Below are 11,506 nucleotides of genomic sequence, written 5' to 3'. Positions count from 1 at the left end.
CGTGCACCTGCACACCAGCCTGCCGCCCGCTCGGGGCTGCCCTCGTGCCCCAGCTGCTCGGGGTCAGGGACTCCTAGCCCAGGCAGGTTGGGGCAAAGGTAGGTTGACAGTTGCTCGTATGGGCAATGCTAGAGTGAATAATACTCTGTGTTTTGTGTATTCACAACTGTCAGCCGACTTCTCCCCACCCTGTAAAATGAACTCATTCAACCTTAGGTGCGTAAGGTACGAAGTAGGTTTTTGTGATTCAGCCTACACGGTCGGGAATTGGTCTCGTCTGTAAATCTAACCAGAGATATTTTTCCTTTTGAGATTTATACTTTTCTCCTAGGGTTTAACCTAGAGAATGACTTCCTAACGAAGGCTAAAAAAGAGTCATTAATGGCCCCATTCACCCAAGATTAGCAATACAGTCTTTATCCTTCTGATTCTCTGCTAGGGAGGGGCCAATAATTATTGCTTACAACTTTATTCTGAACTCTATTAAATGTCGTCTTGATGTTCTTATAAGTGAACTGGAAATTATTGCTGCCGAAAACGAGATGGAACTTGAAAGATAAAGGAGCCAGAATCACTCACCAATCCTTCCCCCAGCATAGTTCTCCTTTCTGACACGCAATAAAAATCACCGCCCCCGGAGGCACACACACACTGATCTCACTGCTGTTCAAGCTTCCACTGGGCTTCCCCTGTTTCGGTTTCTCCTACAGAAGGTACAACATATGTTGCAGGACAGAGTTTGTCCACCCCTTGCTAGCAGAGCCAAGACTTGCAGTGGGGAAATATTGTCTGTTTTATTATGAATGGCAGCATCCAGGAGAACAGGAAGATAATGTAGGACAAACTCACAAGACACCATGGGCTTAGGGGTTCAGCGTCGTGCTGGGAGCTTGTTGGCCAGAAGTGAGGTCAGGCTAATCAGTCAGGTCTTCAGGGCTTGAGGACAGCTCTGAGGTTTTTTCCCAACATCCCTCTGCCTGGTCCAGTGGGAAAGTAGCCAGGGGGTGGGTGGTTCCGCCTTAGGGGTCAGGACCTGAAGCAAAACTTAGGCAAGATGTTGTCTTTAGCCCGCCAGAGGTCTGGACCTTGTGACCATTAGTCAGGGGTGGACTACTGTCTTCTGCTGCCCTACAGGTTGCTAATTAACTGGGAAAGGCTGGGTCTCGGAGGGGTATAGACAGAGATTAGTTTTAGCACTAGGATTTAGAGCTAAATGTTATCAAACTCAGTTTCATACTTTTGACCATGTATTTGTCTCCCAATACAAATTCCCTGAGAATCAAAAAGCAATTGTTACAAATACCCCCACTGTCCCATTTTCCAGTATATTTGATCCGTAAACTTTTAAACTATAATACGAGGCAGTTGTTTATTTGTATCCCATTCTCTTGTTGGAATTTAGTTAACATGACACAAAAAGCATGTCATCCAAAAGTAGGAGCAGCTGCAATTGTTTTTGGTGGGAATACCTGCTTTCCAAGGAAGCTTAGACAGTTGGGCAATAGGAACGTCACTTTAGTAGACAAAAATGGAATGAACTAATATCGATAATTAGAACTGTAACATTTTACACAAATAAAATACATAGACAATTGTGTGTTTTAACCAAAAATATTGAGTTCCCCCCCCCAAAAAAATGTATACACACTTTAACAGCTGATAGTTCAACTGATGTTTCTTTTCAGATTGAACCCATTGGAATTAATAATTAGTCAAAGTCTGTATACATTTTTGGGGGACACCCTGTATGTCAAAGAAAGAAGTCTACTGATTTCATTTGACATACTAGATCAGGGGTGGGCAAACTTTTTGACTCGAGGGCCACAGTGGGTTCTTAAACTGGACCGGAGGGCCGGAACAAAAGCATGGATGGAGTGTTTGTGTGAACTAATATAAATTCAAAGTAAACATCATTACATAAAAGGGTAAGGTCTTTTTTTTCAATAGTTTTATTCATTTCAAATGGGCCGGATCCGGCCCGCGGGCCGTAGTTTGCCCACGGCTGTACTAGTCAGTATAATTTGTCCATAATTTACTTTGTACCAAAACTTTTAATAGGTAATGCTGATTCATCAGCTTCAGAAAATTGGCACATAATAACCAAAGCTACAGTAGGATGGATTTGTAAATGCAAATGCCATTTGCGAGTGTATGCATACACCTGTGCATGTGCACACACATATGAATACACAGAAGATCATTTCTGGCAGGGCATTTTCTACCTAAAGTTAAGTTCACTCAGTCTTAGGGGTACTAAATTAGAATAAAAAATTATATAGTGAACATGTAACTAATACAAAGAGAACTAATGGTCCTTAAGGGATATTTCCATCAACCTAGTGTAATCGGATAGATGAAATGCCCTTCAGATTCATCTGTAATTAAACCTAATAATGATTCAGACCATTCCGGCCTGTTGTTTTTTCCTTTACAGCATTCATAAAGAGTTTTCTGCTAGTAAACACATTTTTACCATGTCTGCCAGCAAATGTGCATATTTTATAAAGTTCATTTAAATGAATAACTGTAACACCTAGAGCATCAACTAGAGATAGGATATTGGCTAAATAAAGTAAAACGTGTAAATTTATTAGAACCCTAACTGTAGTTCTTGAATAAAGGACTGACTAAGACTCCAGTGCCTCATTATGATTAACTTGTCATGAAAAGATGGCTAATGGTGGACCCCTACCAGGAAACAGTAGCGAGGTATTCACCATACTCTATTGACATCTCTCTAAACAGGTATCTGTGGAGATATGAGAACAGAGGTACAAGCATGAACTATGATAAGTGTAATGAGTGTCCCTTGTTTCCAAATTCAGATTTGGTTGTAGCATAATATTATAAGCCCTACCTTCCCCAAATATTTGAATTTGCCATGTCTCTTTTTAGGTGTACTCATCTTTTGCTACAGGACCTAGACAAAGCGATGGAACGTTCTATGAATTTCGTACCTATTCTCTTAAGCCTTCAAAGATGAATCAGTTTCTGGAAAATTTTAAGAAAAACGTACACCTTCGGACAGCTCACTCTGAATTGGTTGGATACTGGAGTGTAGAATTTGGAGGCAGAATGAATAAAGCATTTCATATTTGGAAGTATGGTATGAGTCCTCAGCTTAAGTATTCAGTGCAGATTTTTATTCTGTTAGTTGTTACACGTAACTTAGTTCTTGGATCTACGTTACCATAAATACACACAGGTTAAACTTTAAAAAAACAGAACAACAACAAAAAATCATTGATTACTCCTCCCAGTGCGAGGTATACCTCTGAAAACCTCTTGCTCAAATCTTTATGTTACCATCAATGGCATCTTATATTTCACATCATAAAATTGTGAGCTAGGTTTTAATTCTCAGAAAAAAATTATACAATGGATTATTATAAAGATGCTTTCTGAAAAATTTAAAGCAGTAATTGTAAAAGCACAAGTGGGTACAGATCATAAAAGGAGAGGAGAGTACTTTTTATTTATCGTTGAAGCTACAGCTGGATGACAGGATTGTAGTGGAAACAGATGAGATATTTAGGAGCTTGAGGGTGGGTAGTAGCGGTTGATGTGGATGATCGTTAACTTCTAGGCATCACCCAACTCTGAGATTTAATAATTTGTTATGTTTATGGAACCGCTTTTGTTTCATTTGTACACCCCAGGGTTTTAGGGAATTCAGTATTATGCTGCACAGAGTTCTCCCCTATGGAAGCTGACCTGCCCCTGGTTTAGAAGAGGAAAGAGAATAGGTTACAGGAATCCCCAAAATGTTCGGTACTCCAGTGTCAAATCTTTGTGACACTGGACTTGATGATATCCAAAGAACTTTTAATAATTTCACTTAGTGTTTGGTCATATAAAGTACTTTATTTAATATGAAAGGTACTCATTCTCTACTTAACATGGCCATTGGTTAGGGATTTTCCCTGTTGTAATAGAACAAACCCAATCAAAACACAATTTATGCTTTAATGTGTAAACAAGTAGAACTGTGTTTCATTTAAAAATTACTTAAGGTCCTGGTTTAACTGACTTAAGCTCTGAGGTAGATGTTATTCCTCACCCACAGCATAAACCATGAAAACTTTCACTATCCATCTTATGAGGCCCTAATAGTAAACATAGTACTTGGTCCATATGTTAGTGAATACATATACCTGTTTGGGTAACAAACAGAAGAGAAATAATACTGGGTAAAACAGTAGGTGACAGTCAGATAATCAGCATTATTTCTTTGGAAGCTATTTGTTCAAAGAAGATGAAGCTGTAAACTTGCATATTTTTAAAGATTTTTTTAAATTGATTTTTAGAGAGAGAGAGTGAGTGAAATATCTATTGACTGCCTCCTGCACGGCCCCACCAGGAATTGAGCCTGCAACCCACACATGTGCCCTGGCTGGAAATTGAACCAGCAACCTTTTAGTGCACGGGATGATGCACAAATAAGGGAGCCACACCAGCCGGGGCTGTAAACTTGAATCTTAATTTCATTTATGTTAAATTTAAGACCTGACCACCATCACCATCACAACCACCAAAGGAAAATAGTATTTTCCTAAACTGGCAATATAAATGTCTCAGTTAAAGTAATAAGAATAGTTCATATAAATTGAGTACTAACCAGCTGCCAAACACTGTTTCAGCTCCTTTCATGTGTTAAATCATTTCTTCCTCATAACAATCCTGTAGGTATAAATAAAGCATTATCCCCATTTCACGAGTAAGAAACTGACAGATTCGGTAACTTACCGAAGCCACACAACTACCTACTAAGTGGTAGAGTCTATAAAGTCCACTCTATGGCGTTATCATTAGCTGTTTCCATTTCTACACCCCTTTTAGGACATGAGAAATTGGGGATAGATGTCCCATCTACTTGGTGTGGGGAGGGGTCCCCAGTGATTTAACACAGTGTTCCTGTGTGGCCTTGATAAACATGCTGAATTAAATGAAATCCAAAAAAGATCTAGATGATTTTAAATAGAACGTTTATATTTTTCTTACTCCCTTTCTTCCCATAGATAATTTTGCTCATCGCATTGAAGTTCGGAAAGCCTTGGCCAAAGATAAGGAATGGCAAGAACAATTCCTCATTCCAAATTTGGCTCTTATGGATAAACAAGAGAGTGAGATTACGTATCTGGTACCATGGTGCAAATTAGAAAAGCCTCCAAAGGAAGGTAAGTCCATTCCTCCTAGTCACTGAGTTTTGATGTATAAAATACTAAAGACTTGGAACTATAAAAACTAAAGTTTCTTAGGGGGAGAAAACAATAAGCCTTCGTTTTAGAGAGTAATATATTGTGATTATAGATGTGGAATGAATTTGAGCTCTTTGCTTCTCATTAAAACAATGAACATTAGCAGTGTTTTTCCAATTTGGAAAAAAAAAGCTCTTAACGTTTTGGTATGAATATAAAAAGTTGACATGGTATAGAGAGTAAAGGTTGAGAAGTTGGGGATTTAGAGCAAACAAGTATAGACAGTGAAGGATAATGTATGAAATTTTGTCATGGTTCAATATTTTTTTATACAAATTATAGCTACTTAAGTGAATCTTTGTTTATAAGACTGGCTGGGGGAATGAATTAAAGTGTTGAGCTCTATTACTATATTTTAACTTTTTTGATTTCTTCTTTCTTATATCTCAGTTTGAACATAATTACTAAAGATTTGTCTCCTTGCTAATTTAACTTCCTTGCAGACTTTAAGGAAATACTATTTACCTCAACCTAGTTTTAAACAAAAGTCAGATTTTTTTAAAAGCATAAACTAATTTTATAGTGTCATCTTAGATTACAAGAGATTTGAAAAGTCTTATTTGGCCTGGCCGGCATGGCTCAGTGGTTGAGCATCAACCTATGAACCAGGAGGTCACAGTTCCATTCCCAGTCAGGGCACATGTCCGGGTTGTGGGCTCCATCCCCAGTGTGGGGCATGGAGTGTGGGGCATGATTCTCTGTCGTCATTTATTTTTCTACCTCTCTCTCCCTCCCACTTCCTCTCTGAAATCAATAAAAATATATTTTTAAAGAAAAGTCTTATTTGGACCCTTGCCCACTAGCTTTCAGCATTATCTAAATGAACTAAGTGGCTTCTAGAACAGGGTCAAGTCTTGGTTCTCTTCCCCTGTGTTGTTCATAATTCTTTAATAGCTTTATACTTTTTTCCCTTTTTCTTCTCAAATCTACTTGTCCCCTAGTTCCTTTCTCTCTATCTGCCCCATTCCTCTTACCAGAGGTAAAATGCTTTCCAAATGTGTACCTGGATATTCAGGAACAAACAACTATCTCCTTCAATTTTTTAGCTTTTTATTTTTCTCTCAAAATCTCAGATACCACTTTGGGTCCATTGTTTGCTTGCTGTTCCTGTTAGAAAATGGAATCCTATAGGGGGAAAATTACACAAACAAAAAAATGTATTTTCTCTCAGAATTGGAGGAAGAAGGAAATATAGGTCAGAAACTACTTTTCTTATTCGGTTCTTACCTGCAAGTGTAGACTTGGACAGGTCAAAATTCCTAATCCTATAACAAATTCTCAATATTTGCTTTATTTTATAGATTAAAAACATTTCAGATAATAGCTTGCAATAGCTTCCCTTTGGTTTTGTACGATAAGCTTAACAACTGACCCTTAAACATGGACAAGGACTTTCTAAACATAGAAGCAAGGAAAAATAATGCAAAGAATTCATAATGTGTCCACATAAACATGTATACACATATGATCCTTCAAGTTTGTATACATATGTTAGCCTCCCACTGGAGCCATACTCACCTGATGAGAAATTTCTTGAATATCTTTTGTAAAATACTTATTTTTCTCCCTATTCTAGGAGTCTATGAACTGGTTACTTTTCAGATGAAACCCGGTGGGCCAGCTGTATGGGGTGACACATTTAAAAAGGCAATTAATGCCCACGTCATTCTAGGCTACTCCAAACTAGTTGGAGTTTTCCACACAGAATATGGAGCACTCAACAGAGGTACAGTTGTCCATTTCTTCTATGAAATTGCAAAATGTATTGGTGAACTACCAAGTCGCTTGGGGTCAGTTTGTCTTGCTTTTTCATTATGGCATATATTTTAATTTTTATTAAGTTTTTAAGTTTTTCTTTTATTTTAAATGTTGAAAGAGCCCTGTTTTACTTCTTATCTATATAGTATGTTAACACTTTATGAAGCCTGTTTCAAAACTGAATGTTGTTTTCCATGGTACAGCAGAATGATAAAATTAAAATCTGCAAGGAGCCTCAAGAAAATATCTGTTCTTTTTCTCCCCTCTAAATATACTTTTATTGGTTTTTAAAAAATAACATTAGTTAGGGGTAGAGATAGTGTCTCAGAACGGAAAAAATATTACATATTTTTAAAATACTAAAAACATGGACATGACCAAAGGGAGAAACAAACCTTTTCCATACTGTAAAGATAATACTGTTAACACTTTGGTTTTTGTATTCCTGTGTTCATATATATAAGACCAAAATGTCATTTTATTTATATATATTTATGTCAAATGTAATGCATATGCATGATTAATAATGACTTTCTAACACTCTGGTGTGAGGCTATACAGATAGCAGAATAGTAATATGCTGAGTATAAGTCAGCACATCATTTCTGGAGGACGTGTATAACACGTACATTGTACACATATAAGTACATATTAGATATACTCTTTGGTCCTCTCAATTTGAATTTTGGGAGTCTATTTTGAGGAAATAATCAGATCCAAACTGTTTGGCTTTGAATCCCAGCTCCACCACTTATAACTTAGCCATGTTGAAGGAGTTACTTAACCTCACTGTGCCTTCCATTGCTTATCGATAACAACCTACAACCTAAGATTTTTATGGAGCAGACCTGGCACAGAATAAGCACCCATTAAATGTTAGTAGTCATCTTTGACAGTGTTAGTATTATAGATACACATGTAGGTGCTATTCAAAGGAGGTTTATATGCCAGCATTGTCTACAGGAAGGGAACATTGGCAACAATGGGCATGGCACATACATGGTATGTACATAATGTACTTATAGTACACAGATAGACATATATGTCCATCATATATATCACTTATCAGTAAGACCCTAATTTTATTTTGCTCACATTTTTTTAAAGAAAAAAAAAAGACTAAACATTAATAGAGGTTTTCTCTGGGCAGTTAAAATTATGCTACTTTTTATTTTCTTCTTTGTATCGTCCAAATTTTCCATAATAATCACTTTTTTATAATATTGTGGGGTTGTTTTAAAAAAGTAACATGGAGTAGGAAGGAATGAAACCTGAGTCCAGTATTGATTGTCAGTGTCTTTAGTTGTATTACTGTACTTCCCCTGTCCAGTTTTCTGTTTCGTCTATAAAACCAGCTTGTGAATCTGTTTATAAATGTCTCTCCCAAATCTGTGATCCTCTCTGAAATTTATCACTAACATACTCAGTCTTCCCTTTTTGGTACTCACTATTTTGACTTAAAGAATAAGATTTAACCTATCTGATTAACTTTTCTGCATTTCTTCTCTGTAGCCACACCATAGTCTCTAGAATCTTTCTGGTTTCTCTCTGTAGTTCATGTTCTCTGGTGGAATGAGAGCGCGGATAGTCGTGCAGCCGGGAGACATAAGGCTCATGAGGATCCCAGAGTCGTGGCGGCTGGTAAGCCATTTCACTGGGCAGGAGGTACTCTTAGGGCAAATTTGATTTAGTCAGTAACTTTATCTGCCTTCTTATATGATGTATTTTTTTTCCAGTTCGGGAATGTGTCAATTACCTAGTGTCTCAGCAGAATATGCTTCTGATTCCTACATCGTTTTCACCGTTGAAATAGTTTTCCACTGAAATACAAAGCATTTCAAGAACTGTCTTAAGATGTGTCTGCTAATGGTACTTAAATGCTCCCAAGGGTGTCTCACTCTTATTTGAAGAAGGTGGTAAGTTAATTCGCTATGTCTCTGCATTTCTAAAGCCACCTCTGTTCTTTGTCATTGCCACCTCCGAAGGTAGTTCTGTTCATTGTCCCTCCCCATGGCATTTCAGTAGCTATACTGTAGAAATAGTTGCCACTATTTATGATCTTGATTTTTCATTTTTTTTCAAAATATCTCTTATTCTCTATTTTGACGACCCTTTGCTTTATAGCATTTTCTTATATTTAAATGATGTTTTTACATTTCTCTGCCTGACAGTATTTTAAAATTATTTACATGCAATGTCTGTATTTTCAACATGTCTGTTTTTTCTGAGATTTAAAAAAAATAATTTGCCCAGTAAAATTTATTTTGTGATAGCAAAAGGGATTCGTAAAAATATCAGATCAAATGTATTTCTTTACTTTGGGAAAGTGCAGTATCACTGTGTCATCTGTATCAATTATGGTTTTCACATTAATTGTTTGTCACTCTAATTTGGAAAATAATGTAATTAGTTCTCAATGTTAAAAATAACTTCAGAAGACTTGTTTCATATGCTGAAATGTATAAATGTATAGTTAATTTTATTAATTTTGTTCATTTTGGATGACTAACAAAGATACCTGGGACATCTATTAGTTTTAAAAGAGATTTTGTGGTCGTGGAAATGCTTGCCCTAATAAAAGCCTACACATCCATTCTGGATTTTTTAATTTGCATTTTGTACTTATATTATCTTCTTTGGAGTTTTCACCATGTTGCTGTAGGGTATCGACACAGTACTATTTACCAATATAATTGCAAATGTTAAGTTCCATGAAACCAACATGATGGTAATCCCAGAGGAGAGTTTCATTAGTATCACTACAGACACGCTAGGGCAGGGATGGGCAAACTTTTTGACTCGAGGGCCACAATGGGTTCTTAAACTGGACAGGAGGGCCGGAACAAAAGCATGGATGGAGTGTTTGTGTGAACTAATATAAATTCAAAGTAAACATCATTACATAAAAGGGTACGGTCTTTTTTTTTTTAGTTTTATTCATTTCAAACGGGCCGGATCCGGCCCGCGGGCCGTAGTTTGCCCATGGCTGTGCTAGGGATTTCCTTGAAACACCTGAAATTTCCATTTTAGTTGAGTGCCTCTCAGCCTTCTAAAACTAAGTGTGATACTTCTAAGTTCCCTTGATTGTCTATATTTACAGCTGTATTATTTTACATTTCTAAGATATATTGGAAATAATAAATTATGAATTGGCTAAGGGAAAGTGAACAACAACATTAAGTGTGTACAGTTCCTTATGGAAGAAATGTCTAAAGGATTAAAAAACCAAAACAAGCCCTGGCCAGTTTCTCAGTGGTTAGAGCATTGGCCCACAGCCTGAAGGGTCTTGGGTTCGATTCCAGTCAAGGACATGTACCTCAGTTTCAGGCTGTATCCAGCCTCAGTCTTAGGCCCCAGCAGGGGGGCACATGTGGGAGGCAACTGATCGATATCTCTCTCTCTCTCACATTGATTTTTCTGTCTCTCCCCTCCATTCCAATCTCTAAAAAAAATCAATGGAAAAAATATCCTCAGGTGTGGAGTAACAACAACAACAACAAATCAGAAAGGTGAAATGTTGCTTAGGTGCAGCTTATCTATATACTAGAGGCCTGGTGTACAAAATTTGTGCACTCGGCGGGTGGCGGCGGGAATCCTCAGCCTGGCCTGCGCCCTTTCACAGTCCGGGAGCCCTTGGGGGATGTCCAACTGATAGCTTAGGCCCACACCTCTTGGGGAGCAGGCCTAAGCTGGCAGTTGGACATCTTTAGCACTGCCGCAGAGGCAGGAGAGGCTCCCACCACTACCACTGTGCTCGCCAGCCATCAGCCTGGCTTCTGGCTGAGTGGCGCTTCCCCCTATGGGAGCACACTGACCACCAGGGGGCAGCTTCTGCGTTGAGCGTCTGCCCCCTGGTAGTCAGTGCACATCATTGTGACCAGATGTTCCGCTGTTCGGTCAATTTGCATATTAGTCTTTTATTATCTAATCTAATAATAGACAAACAGGGTAATTGACCGTACCTTCACTACGCCTCCCATTGGCTAATCAGTGAGATATGCAAATTAACCGCCAACAAAGATGGCGGTTAACTTGCATATGTAGGTGTGAAGCGGAGCAGCGAAGGCGCTGAAGGCGGTTCCAGCTGGAGTGAAGACCTGGGTGCCGGTTGCCGGAGGAAAACCGGTGCAGTCCCAAGACTTAAAACCACACACGTGCTGATTCATAGTTTTATCTTTTTCCTTGTCATTGCTTCTGAGCCCCAATCTGAAATACCAGCTGCCTTTTTAACACAACCACCTGCCTCGTTCAGGTCACAAACTACAAGTCACTGATAGTTCTCGTTCCCTCATCCCCTACTTGTAGCCCATCAGCTCCTGAATATTCCTCTTTTTCCCTGTGTCTGTTGCTTCCACCCTCCATCATCCTCTTAGCCTTCCTACTGTCCTTTTTCCCCATACAGCCAGCATTCTTTCTGAAAACAGATTAGGTCCAACCACCACCTTGTTTAAAACTTTCCATTGGCTTCTCATTGCATTGACGATAAAATC

General features: G+C 38.3%; 1 protein-coding gene across 1 annotated transcript; it reads left to right on the top strand.

Annotated features, from left to right (window-relative positions):
• The first annotated feature begins 2,872 nt into the window (after positions 1–2,872).
• Positions 2,873–9,616, top strand: NIPSNAP3A (nipsnap homolog 3A (C. elegans)). The gene is made up of 5 exons (XM_015567198.1): positions 2,873–3,106; positions 5,019–5,177; positions 6,835–6,984; positions 8,571–8,657; positions 8,753–9,616. Exons 1-5 carry the CDS (start codon positions 2,980–2,982, stop codon positions 8,827–8,829), a joined length of 600 nt encoding a protein of 199 aa, XP_015422684.1. The 5' UTR covers positions 2,873–2,979; the 3' UTR covers positions 8,830–9,616.
• The last annotated feature ends 1,890 nt before the right edge of the window (positions 9,617–11,506 follow it).

The sequence above is a fragment of the Myotis davidii genome, unplaced genomic scaffold, assembly GCF_000327345.1.
Source record: "Myotis davidii unplaced genomic scaffold, ASM32734v1 scaffold723, whole genome shotgun sequence".
Lineage (NCBI taxonomy): Eukaryota > Metazoa > Chordata > Mammalia > Chiroptera > Vespertilionidae > Myotis > Myotis davidii.
Note: the sequence above shows the minus strand (reverse complement) of the source record. Positions and strands in the feature narration are given on the sequence as shown.

Bases quoted from the DNA above. Each gene is read 5' to 3' on its own strand.
- NIPSNAP3A (XM_015567198.1), top strand. From the start codon at position 2,980: ATGAATCAGTTTCTGGAAAATTTTAAGAAAAACGTACACCTTCGGACA. The intron at 3,107-5,018 runs GTATGAGTCCTC...TTCTTCCCATAG, and splicing joins ATTTCATATTTGGAAGTATG to ATAATTTTGCTCATCGCATT. The intron at 5,178-6,834 runs GTAAGTCCATTC...TCCCTATTCTAG, and splicing joins AGAAAAGCCTCCAAAGGAAG to GAGTCTATGAACTGGTTACT.